Source organism: Colletotrichum destructivum, chromosome 2, assembly GCF_034447905.1.
Source record: "Colletotrichum destructivum chromosome 2, complete sequence".
NCBI classification, from domain to species: Eukaryota; Fungi; Ascomycota; class Sordariomycetes; order Glomerellales; family Glomerellaceae; genus Colletotrichum; species Colletotrichum destructivum.
The window spans coordinates 1497102-1519344 of NC_085897.1; the positions used below are offsets into that span (position 1 = coordinate 1497102).

Genomic DNA, 22243 nt, shown 5'->3' on the forward strand with positions numbered 1-22243 from the left:
GGTACCATCGGATCGGAACACAGTAAACTAGCTCCCTGCTGGGCACGCCGCACGCGTTCAGAACGCGACGGCACAACTTGACCTCAACCGGCAACGATTTTTGTGGCCCTCGGTTGCCAAACAACAACCTCTCTTCACACTCGATGCGTTCGTACCCTCGCATCGTAGCTAACAGGCCGTCAATCGGCGTTTGCTGCATTGCCCCACACCGCACATGTTGACTACTTCTGGCCCGATTCTGTCCCCTCACCAAGGCCCTTGATTGGCTGTCTAGCTGATCAGGACTGATGGTAAACTCCCTTTGAGAAGCTTGCACATCATTGCTGGCGTCACGCTCAACGAAGTTGCCTCTGCGCCTAGAATACCGCCCGCATCAGCCGGACTAGAGGAGAGCCTCAAAACTCGACTCTAGCAACATGGCCAGCAGGAGCGATTATCAGACTGGGCGGCGAGCGGGACTATCGAGAAATGCGATGCCCCCTCCTTTACTCAAAACTGTCAACGGCAAGGCTCGTTTCGAGCCCAAAAACATTGATGACCCGCCCATGGATGACACGGAATCGGAGTTGAGTGAGCCCGAGGCTCCCTCGCTCAGCCAGCCGCGCCTATCGGCGAATCTCCAAGGCAGTAGGCCAGACCAAATGCTCATAAAGCCTTCGCTACTGTCGAAGCACGCGGAGAACCGCCCCCAGAGCAACTCCAACCCCGCTACCGACTATTCAGACTCAGACGAAAGTCCACGACCATCCCGGGCAGACATTCAACGGACCCCTTACTATGGTACTTCCAAGAGGGGACAGGAACAAGCTAGACAGTACAGCGCGTTACAGGAGCGTAACTCGGATCCGAAGCGGACTGTTAACTCACAGAAGTCAGAGACCATGGCTCGTCCGATCAAGAGGAACTCGTCCGTCGATGCTGCGTCTCACCTCATCTCTAACAAAAAGAGGGCACTGACCAGCAGGCTTGACGAGGCGAGAGAGGTGAGAAAACTGAGGGGTGAACCGAAATCCTACTCTCAGAAGGACAAAAACGCCAGTCAGCGGCCGAGGAATGTGTCTGAGAAACCGACGACCAGGAGTTCGCGAGGGAAGACTGCAGCCAACCGGAAGGGAGAAAGTTCGTTGTTCATGCAATCGGTGTGCTGTTTTTCTGCTGACCCTCATCCAAGATCGTTCAACACCCCCCAAAAAGCCACTACCGTCATTCAAGGCATATGACGATGACCCATTTGATCAATTTCCCGGCAAGGCTTCGCCCAAAGGCCTCATGAAACTTCCATCTTGGCCGTCCTCACCTCCTGGTAGCCCTCCAAAGGCGTCTTTCCTCAAGCATTCATCTCTCAGCCCTGGCGCATCGCCTCGACGCCCCATCAAGGCCGAATTCAAGCACCCATCTGGATCCCTGCCTGAACCTCTGCAGAGTCCTGAGAGGAAATCAACTGATCTTCTCCGCGACCCAGAGTTGAGCCCCAAGCCCCTGTGTAAAGGGAAGGAGGAGCACGACTCGTTCTTTGACCTCTCGGACCTCTCGGACCAATCAAGTTCCGACGTTGACAGAGAGACACGATGCCCAATGTGCGGTGATACCGTTGCCAAGACTCTCTTGGACAGCTTTTCGGGGGGGTCGCGGCTGCATATTCGTAGGCAGATCCAGTTCTGTCGATTACACAAAAAGAAGTCGGCCGAGGATGCTTGGGATGCTCGGGGATATCCCAGCATTAATTGGGAGTGTCTTGGCTCTCGACTAACAACTCATTACGACTTTCTTCGGTGCATCATCAACGGTGGTTCGTCCCACTACGCGTCACTACTGGTCGCCAAGGTCAAAGAAGGCAAGAATCGCACCCTCCTGAAGGCGGAGGACAGCCTCACGCCTGGGTACTACGGCCCACGCGGCCTGCGTGCATTTTCCGAAAACATTATTGGCAAATTCTCGTCGATGCTGAGAGAGCGAGCCGTGGAAGACCGGCTCATATCATCGCGTGGATACTCCAGTTATGTGGAGGCAGTCTTGGTTCCCGAGCTGGCCGTTCAGTTGATCTCCGAGGACATGGAGGTTGAGGCTGACGAAGCAAGAAAGATACTCGAGGAAAGCAGGTGGATTGGCGATCTGCTTCATGAAGACACTGGAGATACAGTTGACCATCTCAGCGGCGATGAACGGGTTTGACATTGAAGGAACAAATATGATGATCGGCATGTAACGGATGAGCTTTTAAGCAGTTCAAGACCCGGCCGTCAACAGGTGGCCTTTGTTGGGCTATCAAATAGCACTATGCATTATGAAACAGAAAGCGGCATGGCAGATGTCATGACAAGCAGCAACCATTTATATTGGTCTGTTGACTTGTGCCCTATCGCATGTGCTGTTTTGCAAGACGTGAATGCCATGGCTAATACGTCGATTCATCAGATGCCCTGCTGGTTCATTAAAAGTCTCAAAACTAAACGCCGGTCGCCGCAGCAAGCTTCCGTCACTCCTTTTCATAACCCCAAAGCCTCCCTTCTGCCCGTGCTGTTCAAGTCAAGATAGGGCGCCTCGCCAAGTGACGCCACACGGTCGCCCGCCCTGGCCTCGACGTAGTCGTAGGTCGCGCAGTGCCACATGCTCCGGTTGTCCCAGATGGCGAGGTCGTTCTGGCGCCACTTGAAGCGGACCTGGGCGTCGTGGTTCTGGGTGACGAGGTTGAAGAGATAGTTGAGGAGGACGTCGGACTCGTCCTTTGTGACGCCGTTGATGCGCTTCGTGAAGCCTTTGTTCACGTAGACGGACTTCCAGCCAGTCACGGCTGTAGATTTTGTCAGCGTTCTAGGCCCTTGGTTGCAGGTGGAAAGGGGGGCCATCACTCACGGTTGGTGCGGATGACGGGATGGACGGCCTTGAGCTCGGAGCCCTTGTTCAGCGGCGAGCCTCGGAGACCTTCTCGGAGGGGGTTGCCTAGCCTTCGGGCCTCTTCGTGGAAGAATGTGGCGTCGTGGGTGGCCGTCAGCCCCTCGAAGAACTTCTGCATGGCAGGGGAGAGTCTGTCGTAGATCTCATACCCAGAAGCCCACAACTAATCCCGAAGGGTTCAGTAAGCGGCAAAATCCATCTGTATGCATCGACAAGGGTGCGTGCGGGTGTGCGTGTGTACGTGATGCAGCAGGGGGGGGGGGGGGCAATAAGGATGCCGAGATGAACGTACAGTGTCACCACCGGTCGGGGGCAAGGTGTGGATCTTGAGCATTGCGTAGTCCGAGGGGACTTGCTCGAAGGAGATGTCAGTGTGCCAGCCGGCGCTGGCGAAGCGGCTCACGTCGCTCAGTTGGTGGGTGAGACCGCCTCCTTTCTTCTGCTTCTCGCTGCTGATGACGCTAATCTGATCACCGAGCTCGCTGCCTTCCTCGGTCAGGGGGTGGATATGAAGGCCTGATGATTCGGGCTGTTTCGGCCGGGTTAGGAGGCAGGGAACGAAGGACTGAATGAGATTTGGCTCATCCGATACCGGTTTCGACTTACACATCCGGCGAGCTCTGTGAGGCGGAGGCAAAAATCCTTCATCTGGTTTGGCGTGACATGCTGGTCTCGCAAAAAGACAACACCGCGCTGAGAAACTGAGGCCACTCTTTAGCATGAGGTACTTACGGGTGCGGAAGCGAGTTTGTCAATACTTACTCGTGACAGCCAAGTCTCTGATGACCTGGTCATCAGCCTTGAGAAGGTCAACAACCTGGAGGCCCTCGTACTCCCGACCAATGACAGGGGTGACGTCCGCGCTCTTGAAGCTGTCTAACGAGCCAGAGTAGACGAGCGGCTTGCTCAACCGGGGGCGGGCGACGGGGTTTCCGCCGACGATGTTGGCGGCGGCCGCGCCGTTTGAGACTGCAGAAGGCATGGTGGTGTTGTTGCTGTTGGTCTTTTGTAATTTGAGAGTATGTAGGTTATCAGAGCTGGGAGATGAAGGGCGCTTGAGGGTTTCGTCGCTCATGATTTAGGAAGGATCTGATAAACAAAAAAAGATCCCGAGATATATATGCGTATATATATGAGAGGTTTTAAGTCCGAAAGCCGTAATGTGTCTGTCTCCAAGTCCAAGTACGTACAGTAACTCAGAGGAGCGTCGTCTCCTTTTCTTCTTCTTTTCTTTCTCTGTTGCTTTCGAAGCGAAACCGGGGGGGGGGGGACAGCCACTGGATGGGGTGAGGGAGGAAGAAGATCGTCAGACGTTTTCTCCAGTAGTTGGTTGCGTTCTGGGGGTCAGGGTGACGGAGGCTCCCGGCTGGTGGGCGAGCGATGGCGCAATCGCAAAGCTTCCTAATTCGGCGAAGTCTGTCCGCTGTGGCCAATCAGCCAGGCGGGGTCCCCCGTCGGCGAAATCGACGACCGGAGAAAATCTCGGAGTCGAGCGCGGGCATCATCACACATCACGTCTTTGCCGCGCCGGGGCTACCTTGCACCTCGCACTCGCCCATATCGTTTTCAAAAGCCTCGGCGCATGACACCCTTTTTGACATAACTACAAGACCACGGAACGAGATATTGGGGATTAGGCCGTCTTTTGCTGGAGAAAAGAGCAGCTATCCTGCGGTTAAAAAGCGTGTCCAAGCCGTCGTGAAATCTTCCAAGGCGTCCACGGAGAGGGGTAGGTTCCAATGACCCGGGCGAAGAGGGGCGGCGGCGGCGGAGAAAATTATGGGAGTCTGGGGTAAGGTTTTTGGAAACCGTTGCTCCGGCTAAGCCATCCGGGCCCGACTGCCAGCCAGACCCAGACGTAGATTGGAGAGCCTACCTCCGAGGAAGAAAGGCGAAAAAAGTTGCCGTCAACACCATCTTCTTCCGTCCCCTTGTCCGGCCACATGGTCTACCTCCACTAGTTTGTGGATGCTATCGAAGACGCAAGACCGAGCATTGATGTCGTGAGAGCCATCATCTGCTAGCCTCAATCAGAATATTTGAGAGCCTCAAGGAATGACTTTTAAGTCGAGCGTTCACCACGCCCCGTTGTCGGTTGCCTTTTGTCGATCACCGTCGCCTCGCCATTCTCTTTAGCGAGCCCTCAAACAATACCTCTGGGAAGCTACAACGGCACGCCCACCCAAGCTGGCCCTCTTATCTCGCCGTCTCCCCACCAACCCGGATTATACGAGGCCCGTCTACCGACGGCGGCAACAGCAAACATGGCCGACGTCCAGACTCACACGCAGAAGCCGGCCAGCGACAGCGGCAAGGACGGTGTCTCTGTCTACCTGGACTCGGACAATGCCGGCGTTGTTGGCCGCGAGAACCTCTCCGACCTCGTACAACCGCACGAGTCCTACGAGGGAAAGCACCGGTGGGATCCCGCCGCGACCTGGACCGCCGCCGAGGAAAGAAAGGTTGTGCGCATCACCGACCTCAAGCTGCTATCGATGCTGTGTGTAATGGTGTGTAAAGCCCCTGCCTGCTTCGGCTGATGAGAGGATGTTCCCGCTGACTCTTCAAAGTTCTTTGGCCTCCAATTGGACAGAGGAAACTTGAGCAACGCTCTGGCCGATGATTTCCTCAAGGACATGAAGCTCACCAGTGATGACTACAACAACGTAAAAGCCCTCCCCTAACTAGTCCCATGAAACTACTACGAGTGCAAGGCTGACGTTCAGCTCATAGGGAAATACAATCCAGCTGGTCTGTTTCCTGGCCGCCGAGTTCCCCGTCCAGCTCCTCACCAAGCGGTTCGGTTTCAAGTACGTGCTGCCGACCCTGATGATGATGTGGGGCACCGTCTCCTGGGGACAGGCCTGGATGACGACCCGCGCCGGCTTCTACGTTACGAGGGCCCTCATCGGAGCCTGTGAGGGCGGTTTTATCCCCGGTACCATTCTCTTCGCGACCTACTTCTACACGTCCAAGGAGCTGTCGGTGCGACTGGCCGTGTTCTGGTCCACCTTGAACGTTGCGCGAGTCATCTCGGCGCTGCTGGCTGCGGGTATCCTACAGATGCGTGGCATCGGGGGACACCCAGGCTGGTTCTGGTTATTTCTGCTGTTTGAACCCCCTAATCTATCCTTAGATAGTTACAAAACTAACCTCTCTTATAGGGAAGGCCTTCTCACCTGTGTCTTGGCTGTTCTGGTATGTATTCGGAACCCCCCCCTTCACCCCTATTTCGTCGATGACGAGAAGAAGAAAGAAAACACGTCGCTGACATGGTGCATGCAGGCTTTCTTCTGGCTCCCCCAGTCTCCCACCAACACCAAGACGCCCCTCTGGAGAAAGCCGTGGTACACGGAGAGACAGGAGGTTATTATGATCAATCGCATCCTCCGCGACGATCCGGCCAAGGGCCTCACGGCACTCAAGGAGCCGGCGACTTGGAAAGATATCAAGAACGCGTGGTCCGACCCATCGATGTGGGGTCTGTACCTCATCGGCCTCGTCGCCTACATCCCGGCGACCCCCGTGCAGGCCTACCTCACACTTACGCTCCGCCGCCTCGGGTTCACAACGTTCAACGCCAATATGCTCACAGTCCCCTCGGCGGCTCTGCAAATCGTCACCATGCTTGCGCTGGCCTTTAGCAGTGACTACTTCAAGGAGCGCGCGTTCCACTGCATTTTTGGCGAGCTCTGGATTATGCCCCTTCTCGTCTCGCTGATCACGCTTCCCGACGGCGGCCGGGAATGGTCTCGTTTCTCTATCATCACGCTCATTTCGGGATATCCCTACTTCCATCCGATCGTGTCATCGTGGATCTCGGAGAACACGTTCGACGTCAAGAAGCGCGCCATCACGGCGGCGACGTACAACGTCATTGTCCAGATCGGATCCCTCGCCGGTGGGCAGATCTACCGCTCCTACGACTCTCCCTACTACAAGCGCGGCAACACGGCCTGCGTGTCCATCTGCGCGTTTAGTCTTGTCGTGTTCCTGGTGCATCGCCAGGTGCTGGTGACGATGAATAAGCGCAAGGAGAGAGCATGGAACGCCATGTCGGCTGAGCAGCAACACGCATACCAGAACGACTCGGCGGCACGCGAGCTGGACGGAAACAAGCGGTTGGATTTCCGATTCGTCTACTAGAGACGGACGTGAAGTGAAGTCCGATCTGTTTTTGAGGAGTTGTTGGCAAAGCGACGAATCATGTCAGAATTGAGCGAGGCATACCTGGATACCAGTCTTTTGGAAAAAGACAACAAATTTGAATAATTACAGTTTGATGAGAGCGAGCGGCCTTAAGGGAGGGGGGTGACAGGGGGTTGGCATGGAGGTATGCACTAACAATTTACGATCCTAAGTAAGCAACACATAATACCTGAATTACACTGAGAGGAAGTTCCATATTTGGAAGAACCCAACAGCAATTGGCTGGACTTGGCTCTCTACGATATTTCTCATGAAGCTTCTTTTCGTGGTGGCTGTATCGAGAGTGATACAGAGGGAAGTGCCGATACCCAGGCACCTATCTACCTAGGTACTTTGCTAGGTGGTAGGTATACCCATACCGTTCCGGTCTCGATTGATTGGGCCCCCCCGGTCTGGACCGCCTCGCTGCTGCAAGGTGCCGCTCGAACAGCAGCGGTCAAGGCCGAATTTGCGGGGAAACCCGTGCCAAGGTCGTCAACGGGTGCGCCCCCTTCGGTACCCCCAAAAGCCTCCAAAGCCCCTCTTGGGCCCTTTCCAGCTCCAACTGCAGGGTGCAGCATCTCCACAGCTCCCCTGATGGGCTTAGCGCATCGAGCACACCATCGCCGAGGTCCCCACCGTCTGCATCTCTGAATCTCAAACCGTCGACAGCTCTCCTCCACATCCCCAATTTTTCTTCTCCTTCGAGTCCACGAGTGTCCCAGGTCGTCCCTCTCATTGTCTGTCATCGCCTGCCATCGCTGCCGCTTCAGAGCTGCCAATCCAAAGGGGGCCCAGTCAAATCTGTCTCAAACGTCTGTCATCTCGGAGCCTTGCTTTGTAATACCCATCGTTACCCTCACGTACCCATTCATAGGTACCTACCTAAGTCACCTGCCTTACCTCACACCTCGCTCTCTTGTTGGACGCCACAGCACCCATCAGACCAGGACCGACCTGTCTCGGTGCAAGTGACAGACCTCGCCTCGCACACGCGCATACCTTACACCACGACAAGACGCAGTGGGGAGGGTGAAAGCTAACAAGTCCGAGGCACGGCTGCCATGACACGACACGGCTAGGCCAACGTTCTCTTCCGTCTTCGCGACATGTCATCCGGGCGCAAGATTGGCAAGAGAGCGTGTGACGCGTGCAAGATCCGCAAGATCAAGTGCACAGAAGTCCCGCCGTGTGACGGTTGCGCCGCCATCGGTACCGCATGCACTTTCAACAAGGTCCCTGCCACTCGCGGGCCCCGGAACCTGAGGGCGAAGACAATACGACAGATCGCCCAGGCCCAGCAGGAAACCGCCGCCTCCGCTACCGCTCCCACAAACTCAACTTCACCAACAAGCGATGGGGCCGCCGTCGCCTCTACCCCGGCCGCCGGTACCGCGCCCTCGGGAACCACGTCGTCATCGCGGTCCCCTTCGTCATCCGAGGGATGTTCGTCCGAGGGCACAAGGGGCTCCACCGGCGGACAGCGACTCGCTCGGCAAGAGACCGCGCTGCAGCCGCAGAGGACCCCTAGTGCGTCACTCGTCCTGAGACTATGCATATACCGCCTGCGTCTGTTCCCCGTGTGGCCCATCATCGCAGTCGAGGAGATCATGGCCTCGCTGTCCCGCGACGCTGATGATCTCGAGTCCTACGTCTTGGCTAACGCCGTTGGGGCCGCCACCATCTCCCAGCTGAAGCTGGCCACGACGGACAACGATGACCCGGCGACGGCGAACTCGATGGAGGCCGAGTGTCAGCGGTCGAGGATGAGCCTTCAGGAACGAGAGGGTGGCCCGCCGATGAATCTCAATTGGCTGAGAACCTCCTTTTTCCTCCATGTTTATCATGAAAACCAGCAACCCGGGGGGGCCAAATCTCTGCTCTACCTACGGGAGGCCATCACTATTGCCCAAATAATGGGATTGCATAAGGAATCGTCCTATGCAGCTCTACCATTACCAGAGCAGCAAATGAAGAGGAGGATTTTGTGGTTGCTGTTCGTCACAGAAAGGTTTGTCTTGTCCTGGAGCCGTTCTTCACGTCGTGATCTGTTTCTGACACAACCGCAGAGGAGTCGCGATGCTTCACAAGTTGCCCGTGGTGCTGAAATCAAACATCCGCTTCCCGTCCTTGGACGGTTCAGGGGTGGGCGAAGACGAGGGCCACATCCTGCCGGCGTTCAAGAAGCTGGCCAATCTTTTCTGGATCTTTGACCAAAGTGGCGCCTTCGACATACTCCAGAACTCGGATGACGAGGACGCCATGTGGTCCATGGCAGACGGCCTGCAGACCGCCAGCAGAGCTTGTCTCGACGTGGTTCAGAGGAAGCTCCAAGAGATACCCCTAGACTCCGATGCGAGCAATGATATCCAGCGTGCTGACATTGTCGTCACCCGTCAGTGGATGCAGGCGGTGCTTTGGAAGGTGACCATGAACCACGGCCGTGCCTGGTCTGGGAACAACGTCACCTCCCTATCGCATCCCATACAAATAGCCAAGGAGTTCCTTCAGCTCATCTCGCAGCTTCCAAGCACAGCTATTGAAGCCCATGGCCCTGGAATAGTACGTACCCCCGGGTGCCCCCCTGTCGCTCCACCCCTAGTTGACACCATCCAGGAGTTCAAGATTTATGAGATTGCGAGCGCCGTTACCGATGCCGTTGCGAACAACTTCCGGCTGCCGCGATCCTCGACGGATGGGCCGAGAGACATTCTGCTCCAGCTGCAAAGGGTTCTTGCATCCTGTCGCGGCGGCAACAAGGCCCTGTTGGAGATGCTCTGCACTCGAATAGCCGAGGTCCAAGACGGTCCGCTACTGGCCATGAATAGGAACCTAACCCCTAGAGTCCAAGAGGTTAACGACGACCAATGGCGCAACGAGAGAGCTGCCGAAGCCAACGGCCAAACGAACGTCTTTACGGCGATCAATGGCATGTCAAATCCCGACCAGCCATACGCCCAGGCCCAAGCAAGCTTCCTCTCAATGTTCGACAAGGACGGCGCTGCGCAAAGCATGGGCAACGGCGGCCCGGTGCCACTGTCCTCTCAGCGGCAGAACCTTGGCCGCCCTATCTGGGACCAGCCAGCCCAGATGGGCCCGGGCGCGCACGATCTCATCGATCAGCTACAGAACTTCGACGGCTCCTTCAACACCGTCGAGTCCAACGGCACGCTCGATATGCTTTTTGCCAATGGGGCCTTGTGGGACAACGTTACGAACGACGACTGGATGGCCTCGGTGCAGAACAACCCTGGTGTCTTCAACAGCCCCACGCAGGCCTCTGCGAATCTGCAGAGAACGTATGAGTAGGCTCCATGTGAATCCTCAAGTTGATGAAATACAGTATCATGAGTCTGATGATCTTTTTCTTTTTATATTGACCGTTTCCCCCTAAACTCCCGAACGTGGGACGAGACCCTTCCCATCGAAAAGGGTTGAAAGCAAGGAGGACTAGTTATAAGGGGTCAACCAGCTCTCTCATGCTTCGCGCAGAGATTTCTGCCCAAGTCGGTGCCCGGAGTGCCGAACCAGGCGAATACCTTAGCGGGCCCGGGTGCACAAGGAACCGCCCCCCCTCCCCCTCTGAGCAACCTGGAAACCTGCCGTTCTGGTAAGTCGCAAATTTGCGCTCGTCATCAGGAAACAGCTCCTTCGTTAACTGCAAGGCCCACAGTCTGCAAGCGCCCTAAAGACGGCGAGAGAAAGTCTGATGAAGAAACCGCAATGTATCCCAACTCTGTCTATACACACTTACCCTTTTATACCCCAAGTACGGACCCGCATATAATGTAGCGTGGCCTAGATACCTATGCCTCCAAAAGCACCACCGCTCCCTCATATGGTCCAAGTGTGACTTTGCCCTCGCTAAAGTCTCTCGTCGTCTTGCCGCCGTTGGTGACCAGCACCTCCTTGACGCCACCTTTCAGGCCGGCCCACTCGACAGTCTCAGAGGAGAAGTTGCAGGCCACCACAGCGGCGGCGCCGTCCTCAGAGCGCCGCGCGTACGCGACGATTTGCTCGTGCCCCTCGTCGACGAGATTGAAGTCGCCGTAGACAAAGATGTCGAGATGCTTCTTCCTTGTCGCGAGGACTGTCTTCCAGAAACTGAAGACGGAGTCTGGGTCAGACACCTGGGACGCGGCGTTGATCTCGGTGTGGTTCGGGTGGACCGTCATCCACGGCGTGGCGTCAGCCGTCGTGAACCCCGCGTTGGCGCTGGCGTCCCACTGCATGGGCGTCCGCGCGTTGTCGCGCGACTTCTTCTGGTATTGCGACTTGAGCAGCTTCAAGTATTCTTGGTCCTTGGAGTCCTTGTGCAAACTACGTGCGGGTTGTTTGCCAGTCAGTCACAGTAGGAGAAAGGGGGGGGGGGGGGGGGGTTAAGCTTCTCGACAACGGGCTGCTAATAGCAAACGTGCGCGGACCGAGCAGAAGTACTCACTTCCAGTGGTTCAGACAGTCAATATCCTTGTACTCCTTCATCGGCCACTCCTTGGGCACGTTGACCATGCCGATCTCCTGGCCCTGGTAGACGAAGGGCGTGCCGGCCTGGAAAGCCTGGAACATGGAGACAATCTTGGCGCCGTTGACACGGTGCTCGGGTGCATCGTTGGCGAAGCGGCTGACGGAGCGCGGCTGGTCGTGGTTCTCGAGGTACAGAGCGTTCCAGCCGTTGTTGGTGTACATGAAGCGCTGCCACTTGTCGGCGATGCGCTTCAGCTCGGCCAGGTTCCAGTCCTTGGGGGAGAACTTGCCGTGGGGGCCAATGTCGATATCGACGCTGGGAGGTTTTGTGTCAGTGTGGTGTGCTTCTTCTCTCTTCTCTTTTCCCGCATCGGAGAAGACAAGGCTGGTCCCTTGTTTTCTTCGCCATGCCTACCTTTGTTTTTTGGAAGTGAGTAGATGGAGGAAAAGAGGGACTTACAACTCAAAGTGGAAAATCATGCTCAGCTCGCCGCGGTCCCCGTTGACGCTCTTGATGACCTCCTTGACGTCCCTGACGCAGGGCATCTCGCCGACGCTGAAGGCGTCGTACTCCTGCAGGATGGCACCGAGCTCCTTGAGGTACTCGTGCAGACGGGGCCCGGCCGAGTAGAGCTCGGAGCCGGAGAGGACCTCCTGGTCCGAGTCGGGGAAGTCTTGGGGCTTGCTGACGAAGTTGATGACGTCGAGGCGGAAGCCGTCGGCGCCCCTGTCGAGCCAGAAGCGCATGATGTCGTGGACGGCGTCGCGCACCTTGGGGTTCTCCCAGTTGAGGTCGGGCTGCTCCTTCGCGAAGAGGCGGAGGTAGTACTCGCCTGTGGTCTCGTCCCACTCCCATGCGCTGCCTGTGGTCGTGTGTCAGCCGCGGGCCGTCCAGCTCGTCTGTTATTCCGAATCGTCTGCTCATCCAGAAAGTGTACCAGTCTACTCGGGGCTCCCGGCGGTTCAAAAAGGGGGGGGGGGGGGGGAGGCGAGGGGATGGAGGGGGCTGGGGGCTAACCCTGGAAATGCGACTTCCAGTTATTGGGCGGCTGGCGGTTGCCCTGGGCGTCGTACTTTGGCTTGCGCCAGATGTACCAGTCACGGTAGGGGTTCTCCTTTGAGCTGCGCGACTGCTTGAACCACTCGTGCTGATCGCTCGTGTGGTTGACGACAAGGTCGAGCACGAGCTTCATGCCACGCTCGTGAAGCTTGTCCTTGAGAACGTCGACGTCCTCGACGGTGCCGTAGGGCTCGTGTATCTTGCGGTAGTTGCTGATGTCGTATCCCTTTTCCGATAGTCAGTCAGTAGGAGCTTACACACACACAAACACACACACACACGTTCCCCCTCTCACCCTCTCCATGACCTCGTCGGTCAAATGGGAACAAACGCTTTCACTTCGGATTTGTGGCAGCTCTGGGACAAAATACAGTTACCAAGGAGGTACGTGTGACTTACCATGTCGACCTGGGGGCTCTCAAAGATAGGACTCAACCAGACAATGTCGACACCCAGCGACTTGAAGTGATCGACGCGCGAGATGATGCCCTTGAGGTCGCCAACGCCGTCGCCGGTTGAGTCTTGAAACGAGGCCGGGTAGACCTGGTACACGGAGCTCTCCTTCCACCACTTACGCAGCTGCGTTTGGGGCGGTTGTTGGGCGGCGGCGCCATCGGCGAGATAGGGAGCCATTATGGGAATCGTCTCCGTTCGGGTTCGGGTGCAATGGGCTTCTGCTGGTGCTGTTGGGGTCCGTCGATTCGTCGAGTACGCAGGGAAGTGTCGCAAGCGCCGTTCTTCAGCGTCTTCCAAAAATGACGGAGATGCTCGTGTCGACCTTGGAGAAAGGGGAAGGAATACAGAGAGGTCTTGAGAATAGATTACAACAACCCTCGCACAGCTGAGGGACTAGAGGACTCGAGACACCTTTTATTTGATTAGATCAAATAAAAGCAACCTAGGTTCAACTCTCTGTTTGTGAGTAGCGTGTAGGCGGGTAAGAATTTCTGCGAGCAATGAAGGGATCAAGTGACCAATTGGGGGAAGTCTGGGAGAAAGATCACACGTAAGGACTTCGAGACAGAGAGAAAGAATGAGGGAGGGAGGGAGGGGGATCAGCGTCTGTAGCAAGGCACAGCAGAAAGACAGACCACCCGATGTTAGGTAGGTAAGGCAAACCACAGACATGGCGGCGGCTCCAGTTACTTGTTCTGCCTGCCATCTTGTCGTGGGGAATGGTTTGATCCGGGTGGGAAACTCGGGGAATGAACGGATGGGATTGTAGCGAGCGAAGCTGGGAGCAACGGACGAATGAGTGACGCCTCCGACCTGGGCCCCGATGGTCGGATGCGGGTGGTGGTCGTCGTGCCCCTCCATCCCACTCCATGTTCGTCATGCGGGGTAAATTTCTCGCTAGGAACGTTACCCAAGGTGCCCAGGGTAGAAGTACCTACCTTGGTAGGTAGGTGCCTAGGAGTCGGTGGTGCCTGCGGAGGTTGCGACCCAAGCGCCCAGAGAAAGTGATTCAGTCACCGTGCTGTTCCCCAAAGCGAGAGATAGACAGAGATAGAGAGAAGAGAGGCTCAAACACCTCCTGCACGCCAAATCCAAGCATCCGGGTACATGCGAAAAGCACGAGGCCATGCATGACAGCCATTACGTTGTGCCGTGTCGCAGATTGAGAAGATCCCACGCCGCAAAAGAAGTATGCATGTGTCAGTCAGTCAGTCCAAAAACATAAACGCCACACGTGCCCGATCCGACCTCCGAAAGATTCCCCGGTGATTTTGTGGCACCGGAGCCCACTCCGGCCCAGAGTCTGGCAAGGATCCAAAGGGGACAGGCAATAGACCGAGCTACGGACCCGGCGACTCGGGGAACAAAGTCTACATGCGAAAGCAAAGGTGTGGGCTCTACGTAGCTCGTTCTTTTTCTTCTTCTATCTCATTCCCTGATACCTAGGTAGGTTCTAGACCTCACTTCAATACCGGGACGGAAACAAAGCTCTCCATTAGCCTTTCTGCGCAGAAGACACAGAAGCCTTGTTGTGGGTTGGAGGAAGGTTTACATGTGGCAATGATGCGCGCAGCCGTGGGAAAGGCCAGATAAGAATGTACAATCCCGTTCCATCAATTGCTCAGACCAAATCACACACGACACGCACGACAACACGGGACAAGCTGAAACTCAAATCGAGCCATGTCCTCCCGGCGATTCGCCTCTTCGCCTTCGACGGCCTCTTCTCTTTGAGATCCCATGCTCGCGCGAAGCTCTCCAATGCATTAGTTCAGGCCATAGGTATTAGCCCAAGACCGTCCCATGTCGAGAAGGGCCTTCGCCTCCTGGCTGCGCTCCGGCGCACTCTCAGTACCCTCGACGCGAGTTGCCTCAGCTGCCCGTCAGGCTCAACGCCCTTCTCCCACCTCGCAATGGCGCCGCTTTGCCTCCAACACCACGCAGCGCCAACGACTGATTCTTCTAACCGCCGGCGCGGGCTTCTTGACGACCGCTGTCCTTCTGGGCCTCAACCCGTTCCCGAGACTAACCCTACTATCCCAGAACACAGTAGAACAGCGCCCCGAGTCGACGACAGCCATATGCCACCCCCCCCGCAATGCCGCCTCTCTGAAGTCAAACTCCATGACGGCACCTCGGAGCGCCCCTGGATCGTCTATAAAACCTCCGTCTACGACATCACTGACTGGGTCGCCGCGCACCCGGGAGGCGATATAATCCTCCGTGCGGCCGGCGGCGCCGTCGAGCCGTAATGGGACATCTTCAGCATCCACCGCCAGCAGATCGATAGCGTCCTCGCCATCCTCGAGGGGTACAAGATCGGCGAGGTCGACGCGGCCGACCTGTCGCTCCTCTTCTCCCGGGGCGGCGTCGACGACCCCTTCGCCCAAGACCCGCCTCGTGACCCCCGGCTCCGGACCCTCACCGAGCGCCCGCGCAACGCAGAAACGCCAGCCGAGGGGCTAGGCACCTTCGTCACGCCCTTGGAGCTGTTCTACGTGAGGAACCACATGTGGGTTCCCGTCGTGGGCGAGGACGACGCGGATGCACACGCCGTGACGATCGAGACGCCGGACGGAGAGGAGCGGGTGTACACACTCCGAGAGCTGCAGACGCGGTTCGCCACGCACAAAGTCACGGCGACGCTGCAGTGTGCGGGAAACAGGAGGCGCGATATGACAACGCACGCCGCCAGGACCAACGGGCTGCAGTGGGCGGCGGCGCCATCTCAACGGCGGAGTGGGAGGGCGTACTCCTCCGTGACGTGCTCGCCGACGCCACATGCAACGAGATGAACATCGCCAACATGCCGTCGTCGGTGAAACACGTCCATCTGGTTGGACTGGAGGCCTACGCCGCGAGCATTCCCATTGCCAAGGCGCTCGACCCGCTCGGCGATGTGCTTCTCGCGTTCCGCATGAACGGCGAACCCCTGCCGCGGGACCACGGCTACCCGCTGCGCGCCGTGGTCCCGGGGAACGTGGCGGCGCGGAGCGTCAAATGGCTGCGACGCATTGCGCTATCAGACGAGGAGTCGCCCTCGCAGTGGCAGCGTCGGGACTATAAGGCCTTCTGCCCGGGAGAGGGGCCGGAGCCGGACTGGGACTCGGCGCCGGCGACACAGGAGATGCCGGTCACGTCAGCGATCACCGCCGCGGGTGTAGAGAGCCCAGGGGGTGCGACGGGCCGAGAGGGGCGGGTTAAGGCTGAGGGGTACGCATACTCCGGTGGCGGGAGGGAGGTTGTGAGGGTGGACGTGAGCACTGACGGCGGCCGAACGTGGAAGGCAGCGGAGCTGATAGCAGACAAGGGCGTCGGGAAGAAGGCGTGGTGTTGGAAGCGGTGGCGGTACGAAGGCCCGGTTGCAGACGAGGGCAAGGTGGAGGAGGACGGGGTGCGGTTGGTGGTGAAGGCGACAGACGAAGCGTATAATACCCAGCCGGAGAGCCACGAGAGCATCTACAATGTGAGGGGAAACCTAGCCACGGCGTGGCACCGCGTCCACGTCGCCGCGGACGAGACACAGTCAAGTTGGAGGAGAGGAAGGGCCACATATCCTCACCTAGGTAGGCGGTAGGCTGAGAACGATGATCTGCCGGCGTTGTTGCACCTAGGCAGCATTTTCTAGGCAATCTAGACACACAAAGCCAGGCCGTAAGCGGCATGTTCCTCGGTAATTGTAATAAATACATGATCATCTTGACCGACACCAATTGCTACAGATGCCTAAGTACCTGTCACGTCCCGACGTTAGAGGACAGTTCCACGATTGACAAGTACGTCTGACGTCTCCCCAGTATAACATTGGCCTTTATCGAAAGGCCGCCCGCTTGAACAACTCCCGGTAAGGCCGTCCGATGAGGGCTGGTAAGATTGTCACCGAGACCGACGGGTTGCTCTCCCTTGGTGGGAGGGAGAGGGTGTATCAAAGCTAACGGTGGAGAACCGCGCAGTTGTCCAGCCGCATCAAGGGACCAGTCGACCACGCCCCAACCATAGTGGCCATTGGCCAATGCCAAAGAAAAGTCTCGCCGAAGTGACGTGGTGGATGGAAGAAGAGAAAGGAGGGGTGGAGGGGCTAAACACCAGCTGTCCGAGAATTTCCCCGCCATTCATCGGTGCGGGGCAATGGATGTTTTGGGGCTTTCATGTGCCAGGACGGAGAGGGGGGAAAAGAAAATCGAGGATAGGTAGAGAGAGCGAAAGAGAGAGATAGGGACACGAGAGAGTATTGACAAAAGACACAGGCAAACAATACCCCCTTTCCCGTCTTTCCTACAAAACTTCCGACGAAAAGAAAAAGAAAAATACTGAACCCCCCAAGACACGACGACGGCGACGACGACGAGTCCTTCGAGATACCCATAATCACATACGAACCTTAACGACAGACCGAAAAGACATACAATGGCGTGGGAAGAGCCGAGAAAGACAGGCATGCAGTACCGCCGTCTGGGCAACTCTGGACTGCACGTATCGGTCCTGGGTTTGGGCGGTTGGTTGACGTACGTAGACCGCAGCGCAACGCAACTCTGCATGTCTTTGTTTTGTGTTTGTCAATGAATTCCCTGAGCTAACCGACTGGCGTACAAAGCTTTGGTGGCCACGTTGAGAATGGTATGAGAAACCGAGAGAGGGACTGGCAAATCTCGGGACCGTCGCTAACGACCTACAGAGAAGACGTTTGCGTGCATGAAGCAGGCCTATGACCTCGGCATCAACTTCTTCGACACGGCCGAGAGGTAAACGCGCCCTCCCCTCCTCCACACGGGCAAGCCCGACGGCTGAGTGAACGGAGCTAACAACAAAGCGCAGCTATGCTGGTGGTAACTCGGAGGTCATCATGGGCCAAGCCATCAAGAAGTTCGACTGGAACCGCAACGACATTGTCGTCACCACAAAGGTAAATTGGCACACAAGCACCCACAACAGACAGCCTTTAACCCCCGTCGCGTAGCTCAACTGGGGCGGCGCCAACGGTGAAGTCCTCGTCAACAACCACGGCCTCTCGCGCAAGCACATCATCGAGGGCCTCCGCGCGTCTCTCAAGCGCCTCGACCTCGAGTATGTCGACATCGTCTACGCCCACCGACCCGACCGCCTGACGCCCATGGAGGAGACGGTGCGCGCCTTCAACCACGTCATCGACAAGGGCTGGGCCATGTACTGGGGCACGTCTGAGTGGAGCGCCGACGAGATTGCCGAGGCGTGCGGCATCGCCAAGGACCTCAAGATGATCCCACCCATCGTTGAGCAGCCCCAGTACAACATTCTAGAGCGCCGCAAGGTCGAGTACGAGTTCCAGAGGCTGTACCAGCGCTTCGGACTCGGCCTGACCACCTTCAGCCCCATCAAGATGGGATTGCTGAGTGGCAAGTACAATGACGACCCGGACGCGCCCCCGGCCGGTAGCCGCTTCGCCGAGGGCAAGGGCGACAAGTTTGTCAACTGGGCCAACAAGGAGTGGTACGGCAACGACGAGTGGAAGGCCCTGATTCAGAACGTAGTTAAGCTCAAGGTAAGAAGACCGTGCCGGCAAGTGCGTGATCCGGGACGACCGCGCTGACAAGTATGCATGTAGGCCATCGCCGAGAAACTTGGCGCGACGCAGTCCCAGCTGGCCCTCGCCTGGTGCCTCAAGAACCCCAACGTGAGCTCCGTCATCACGGGCGCCTCGAGGCCGGAACAGATTGTGGAGAACGTCGGTGCGTTGAAGCTTCTGGAGAAGCTGACGCCCGACATCATGGCCGAGGTCGATGCCGTTGTGGGCGAGGTCAAGCTTGACCCGGCGAGACAAGATTAGAGAGTGGCGTGTTCTGGGGAAATTGTGTTTCTGTGCATCTGCTTTTGGGGATGGCGCGGTTCTGTCATACATACATCCACACGTATATACATACATACGTACATACATACATACATATCTACCATTACATGTCCGGGACTCGGAAATTGCTGAGATTCGAGTCTGGGAAAGGGAAAGAGTATCACTTACAAGCTCGATTCATGCTCAGCCGCCCCCATGGGACCATGTAGTGGTGTACTGGAAGTAAGTACACGGTCGTAGCGTGGGCCTCGCGCTGCTGTTACTCGCCGGCGGCCGTTTCAAGGAAGCTCGTGGTAAACAGCCTTCGGAGGAACCACCTTCTGGAAGCTGTGGTGGTGGACGACTTGCCCGAGTCAAATTAGATGTCGCATCCCGGTCCGACGCGGCCAAGCAACGCGTCGCCTCCGCCACGGCTCGTGCCTATTGCCCAGACGGGACGTCGCTTAGGGGACGGCCGAGAAGCGACACCAAAGGAGACGTTGTCCGGACGGCGACGGGGTGCTTTGGAAACAACTATCCACTGCCATCCTTGCTCTCCCATCTTGACTCGGTCGTCAGCCTAGATCTCCAGAGACCGTGAAGGTTGTACTGTGTAGCAACGCCTTCTCAGAGCCCTGGCCGGGTGATGCTTCGACAAATGTTGACGACGAAACTTTGCATCGCGTGATGAAGAACGGTTTGCTGGGGGGGGTTGCAAAAGTCTTGGAAGCATATCGTATCAAGGCGGCTGATAAGTTGAGGGGGTCTGGCCGCGAGTAGGTTGTCGATCCTCTGGTTGTCGCTGCGGCTCGCGAATCGTCGACCGGGGATGATGTCTTGCTTAGGCATGATCCGAGGATGGAGGTACATGGTCCTCTTTTTCTTCTTTTCGTTCTCCTTCTTTCTCTTTTAAGCTCCTTGTGTCAAACAGCACCGGACCCTCGGATGTGGGCTGTGTGGAGAAGATCCGAGCTGGCCTGTGTATGGATGTTTGTAAGCCAGTCAAAATGTTGGATGGTTGGTGGTCCTGGGTTGTATCAGTACCGCATCTTTGGAAGCATGTAGCCTCAGTGACGGAGACTGTGTTGTGTACCACATTGTTGTTTTGCGCCGCATGAGCTGCAGCGTCAGCCCTGCTGAAATCATGAGATGGGGGCGGCATCGTTAAGGGCAGGTCCCGGGATCGCGGCGGTGTTAGAGATGAAGACAACAGTGAAGACGCGGATGCCCCTTACCTAGTTGCTCCGTTGGTGTGTTAGGCGTGACATGGTAACGCAGGAACGTCAAGACAATGCTTGAATGCATGGATGGGAGAGTAAAGGCGGTCGCCGGTTGGCGGTAAGCAACTTGGACTGACTTGACGAGTGATCTTTGCAGTCGGCGCATTGATCGCAGCTCGGTCGGAAGTCTCTGGACTCGTCTTCTCCTCGAAAACAGTCGGTCCCCGACAAGCAAGACATGTGGCGTCACAGAGTGGTAAGCCGGGGTGGGTTGTGAAGCGGGATGGGACGGAGCAGACAGCGCTACTCCTGATGAGACGGACGGGCAGGGAAGAGGCGGGAAGGGGAGACGATATGGGCGTTGGGTAGGGTGACTGGGGATTGATGGTTTGAGATAGCTGTTGCCACAGCTTGGTGTAGAGATCGAGCTGCCAAATAAGATGCGGGTATCAGGCCATGTTGACGCTTGGTGGTGGTGACAAGGGAACAAAGTTTGAGCTTTCCCGGGATTGGCGATGAGTGTCGTGAACGACGGTTGGAACGTAGTGTCGAGAGATGGGCAAAGTTGCTGCGTAGAACAAGTAGAGCGGCGGGAGACATGTGGCCCAGCAGGGAGGCAGTCGCAGTCGTGCACACGATAGGTAAGGTACCTTACCTTAGGTAGTAGGGGGGCACTTGGAGGCAAGGGTTGAGAAGGAGCCGCGGGAGGGCTGACATGTGTCAGTAGCGTACAGATAGGTATGTGATTGCGTGGGTGAATGGATGAATGTGTTCGAATGGGCTTGATAAAGTCTAGGTAGGCCACGTTATTGGTGTTGAGGGTGTGTACTTGTATGCATGTGGGTAGACAAGACAAGGTGCAGGTCAACAAGCAAGGCTGAAGAACTGGAGAATGAATGGGGCCATTAGACTGGACAGACATCGGGAGGCTCGACTTGAGACAGTTGTGCATGATGTCGTGCCAAGACCCAAGGGAAAATGCATCGTGATGGGCAAGACTTCGCGAATTCAGACAACCTGACTTGGAAAAGGAGAATGGGCTTGACACTCCCGTCTCTGTCCTACACGTGTTCTACTGACTTGATATTGGCCTTTAACACCGACTGACCTGCTGGCCTGGCGATGCTCACAGGTCGCCGTGTGTCGCGAACGGACGACGGAACGATACTTTGGATGTCGCAGGTGGCTGGCGGAGGACGCAGGGCGCAGGGCGGCAAATCCCGAATACCGCCTGCAGCGGTTGCGCTGGCCCGGCAGTGGGGTCCTCGTCAGTGCGATACCTACCTACCTCAGGCACCTGTGGTAAGGTACCTACTTAGGTAGGTAAGGTTGTCTATCGCCTAAGTTGCCCCACTAAACATAGCAGCTCGCCGCCGGCAGAGCGACACAGGCGACGCCTGGGGCAGGTCCGGTCTCCTAATAAGAGGAAGAGAGTGTGACGACGTGCGTGAATCGTCGTCGTCGGTGTTCCAGTCAACGGTTTCTCTATTGTATTGTATTGCATTGAATTATCATGAAGAATCAGCAAACATAAGTAGCAAGCGCGGAGTAGACTCGCGTTGCGCGCGTGGCAGTCGAAAAATTGGTTAGGTACCTGGCGCCGAGGCATGCCAAGGTTAAACCAGACGCCTCATTGCGTGTCTGTATAACAACAGCAGCACACAAGCACACAAACGCAGACGTATGTCCACACACGCTTAAGCAAGTACCTCCACATACAGATACCTTGTACACCTTGTCTCTATCCGCACTAAGAGGCGGCGGACGGACAGACAGATACCTAGACAGACGGACAACGGATGGGCAGAAAGATAGTTAGACTACCAATGCCTTCTTCGCCCTGTACCTTTCTCTCCCTTTCTATCTCTCCCTCCCCCCCTCTCCCACGCTCAGCTGACTGTTTGTGGTACAGACGCAGCACTTTTCGGCCCTACGTGCCTTGACATGTATCATCATCGCAAAATCCAATCAATTCAGCGGCGCGCCTTCATTCCTCCTACCTGCCACTGTTTCTCATCCCTCTCCGTCTCTCTTTCTCTCCCTCTTTTTCTCCACGTCGCACACGCCCACGCACCAGTACCCGCATGCGACGACTAAAATTACCTACCAAAACACACAAGACGACGGGCTTTCTCACATTCCGCCTAACCGCAACAA

The 22243-nt window shown here is 56.7% G+C and overlaps 8 protein-coding genes across 8 annotated transcripts; 5 read left to right on the plus strand and 3 right to left on the minus strand.

Moving 5' to 3' along the window:
- Positions 1-81: 81 nt before the first annotated feature.
- CDEST_02661 (Putative restriction of telomere capping protein) lies at positions 82-2266 on the plus strand. The gene is made up of 2 exons (XM_062918820.1): positions 82-1119; positions 1172-2266. Exons 1-2 carry the CDS (start codon positions 417-419, stop codon positions 2170-2172), a joined length of 1704 nt encoding a protein of 567 aa, XP_062774871.1. The 5' UTR covers positions 82-416; the 3' UTR covers positions 2173-2266.
- On the minus strand, positions 82-4174 carry CDEST_02662 (Putative TauD/TfdA-like domain, taurine dioxygenase TauD-like superfamily). Its single transcript, XM_062918821.1, has 6 exons — positions 3658-4174; positions 3502-3596; positions 3188-3424; positions 2854-3058; positions 1179-2791; positions 82-1130 (listed from the first exon to the last, which is right to left on the minus strand). The coding sequence occupies exons 1-5, from the start codon at positions 3968-3970 to the stop codon at positions 2487-2489; spliced, it is 1155 nt and encodes a 384-aa protein (XP_062774872.1). The 5' UTR covers positions 3971-4174; the 3' UTR covers positions 82-1130; positions 1179-2486.
- Positions 4175-4528: 354 nt separating this feature from the next.
- Positions 4529-7285, plus strand: CDEST_02663 (Putative major facilitator superfamily, MFS transporter superfamily). The gene is made up of 5 exons (XM_062918822.1): positions 4529-5405; positions 5466-5561; positions 5629-6005; positions 6060-6093; positions 6181-7285. Exons 1-5 carry the CDS (start codon positions 5160-5162, stop codon positions 7039-7041), a joined length of 1614 nt encoding a protein of 537 aa, XP_062774873.1. The 5' UTR covers positions 4529-5159; the 3' UTR covers positions 7042-7285.
- A 470-nt stretch (positions 7286-7755) lies between these two features.
- On the plus strand, positions 7756-10408 carry CDEST_02664 (uncharacterized protein). The gene is made up of 3 exons (XM_062918823.1): positions 7756-9094; positions 9153-9645; positions 9700-10408. Exons 1-3 carry the CDS (start codon positions 8193-8195, stop codon positions 10390-10392), a joined length of 2088 nt encoding a protein of 695 aa, XP_062774874.1. The 5' UTR covers positions 7756-8192; the 3' UTR covers positions 10393-10408.
- Position 10409: 1 nt separating this feature from the next.
- On the minus strand, positions 10410-13646 carry CDEST_02665 (Putative glycosyl hydrolase, family 13, catalytic domain, glycosyl hydrolase, all-beta). The gene is made up of 5 exons (XM_062918824.1): positions 13007-13646; positions 12566-12833; positions 12008-12410; positions 11525-11863; positions 10410-11403 (listed from the first exon to the last, which is right to left on the minus strand). Exons 1-5 carry the CDS (start codon positions 13238-13240, stop codon positions 10890-10892), a joined length of 1758 nt encoding a protein of 585 aa, XP_062774875.1. The 5' UTR covers positions 13241-13646; the 3' UTR covers positions 10410-10889.
- A 1220-nt stretch (positions 13647-14866) lies between these two features.
- Positions 14867-16640, plus strand: CDEST_02666 (Putative oxidoreductase, molybdopterin-binding domain, eukaryotic molybdopterin oxidoreductase; the record flags this gene model as incomplete). Its single annotated transcript, XM_062918825.1, has 3 exons — positions 14867-15216; positions 15330-15715; positions 15775-16640. The coding sequence occupies 3 exons, from the start codon at positions 14867-14869 to the stop codon at positions 16638-16640; spliced, it is 1602 nt and encodes a 533-aa protein (XP_062774876.1).
- Positions 16641-17198: 558 nt separating this feature from the next.
- CDEST_02667 (Putative NADP-dependent oxidoreductase domain-containing protein) lies at positions 17199-18989 on the plus strand. Its single transcript, XM_062918826.1, has 6 exons — positions 17199-17568; positions 17658-17680; positions 17739-17805; positions 17879-17966; positions 18021-18581; positions 18645-18989. The coding sequence occupies exons 1-6, from the start codon at positions 17471-17473 to the stop codon at positions 18864-18866; spliced, it is 1059 nt and encodes a 352-aa protein (XP_062774877.1). The 5' UTR covers positions 17199-17470; the 3' UTR covers positions 18867-18989.
- An 18-nt stretch (positions 18990-19007) lies between these two features.
- On the minus strand, positions 19008-20686 carry CDEST_02668 (uncharacterized protein; the record flags this gene model as incomplete). The annotated part of the gene is made up of 2 exons (XM_062918827.1): positions 19008-20281; positions 20394-20686. The coding sequence occupies 2 exons, from the start codon at positions 20684-20686 to the stop codon at positions 20122-20124; spliced, it is 453 nt and encodes a 150-aa protein (XP_062774878.1). The 3' UTR covers positions 19008-20121.
- Positions 20687-22243: the final 1557 nt, after the last annotated feature.

What these genes read in the sequence shown, in the direction of transcription:
- CDEST_02661 (XM_062918820.1), top strand. Translation starts at nt 417, where the DNA reads ATGGCCAGCAGGAGCGATTATCAGACTGGGCGGCGAGCGGGACTATCG. An exon ending in AGCCAACCGGAAGGGAGAAA is followed by an intron (nt 1,120 to 1,171) that starts GTTCGTTGTTCA and finishes CCCTCATCCAAG; the next exon opens with ATCGTTCAACACCCCCCAAA.
- CDEST_02662 (XM_062918821.1), bottom strand. Translation starts at nt 3,970, where the DNA reads ATGAGCGACGAAACCCTCAAGCGCCCTTCATCTCCCAGCTCTGATAAC. An exon ending in TCACAGAGCTCGCCGGATGT is followed by an intron (nt 3,425 to 3,501) that starts GTAAGTCGAAAC and finishes CGGCCGAAACAG; the next exon opens with CCCGAATCATCAGGCCTTCA. An exon ending in TCCCGTCATCCGCACCAACC is followed by an intron (nt 2,792 to 2,853) that starts GTGAGTGATGGC and finishes CAAAATCTACAG; the next exon opens with CCGTGACTGGCTGGAAGTCC.
- CDEST_02663 (XM_062918822.1), top strand. Translation starts at nt 5,160, where the DNA reads ATGGCCGACGTCCAGACTCACACGCAGAAGCCGGCCAGCGACAGCGGC. An exon ending in TATCGATGCTGTGTGTAATG is followed by an intron (nt 5,406 to 5,465) that starts GTGTGTAAAGCC and finishes GACTCTTCAAAG; the next exon opens with TTCTTTGGCCTCCAATTGGA. An exon ending in CCTGTGTCTTGGCTGTTCTG is followed by an intron (nt 6,094 to 6,180) that starts GTATGTATTCGG and finishes TGGTGCATGCAG; the next exon opens with GCTTTCTTCTGGCTCCCCCA.
- CDEST_02664 (XM_062918823.1), top strand. Translation starts at nt 8,193, where the DNA reads ATGTCATCCGGGCGCAAGATTGGCAAGAGAGCGTGTGACGCGTGCAAG. An exon ending in TTGCTGTTCGTCACAGAAAG is followed by an intron (nt 9,095 to 9,152) that starts GTTTGTCTTGTC and finishes ACACAACCGCAG; the next exon opens with AGGAGTCGCGATGCTTCACA. An exon ending in AAGCCCATGGCCCTGGAATA is followed by an intron (nt 9,646 to 9,699) that starts GTACGTACCCCC and finishes GACACCATCCAG; the next exon opens with GAGTTCAAGATTTATGAGAT.
- CDEST_02665 (XM_062918824.1), bottom strand. Translation starts at nt 13,240, where the DNA reads ATGGCTCCCTATCTCGCCGATGGCGCCGCCGCCCAACAACCGCCCCAA. An exon ending in CTGGAAGTCGCATTTCCAGG is followed by an intron (nt 12,411 to 12,565) that starts GTTAGCCCCCAG and finishes ACACGACCACAG; the next exon opens with GCAGCGCATGGGAGTGGGAC. An exon ending in GACTGTCTGAACCACTGGAA is followed by an intron (nt 11,404 to 11,524) that starts GTGAGTACTTCT and finishes ACCCGCACGTAG; the next exon opens with TTTGCACAAGGACTCCAAGG.
- CDEST_02667 (XM_062918826.1), top strand. Translation starts at nt 17,471, where the DNA reads ATGGCGTGGGAAGAGCCGAGAAAGACAGGCATGCAGTACCGCCGTCTG. An exon ending in GGTTTGGGCGGTTGGTTGAC is followed by an intron (nt 17,569 to 17,657) that starts GTACGTAGACCG and finishes TGGCGTACAAAG; the next exon opens with CTTTGGTGGCCACGTTGAGA. An exon ending in TGGTGGCCACGTTGAGAATG is followed by an intron (nt 17,681 to 17,738) that starts GTATGAGAAACC and finishes AACGACCTACAG; the next exon opens with AGAAGACGTTTGCGTGCATG.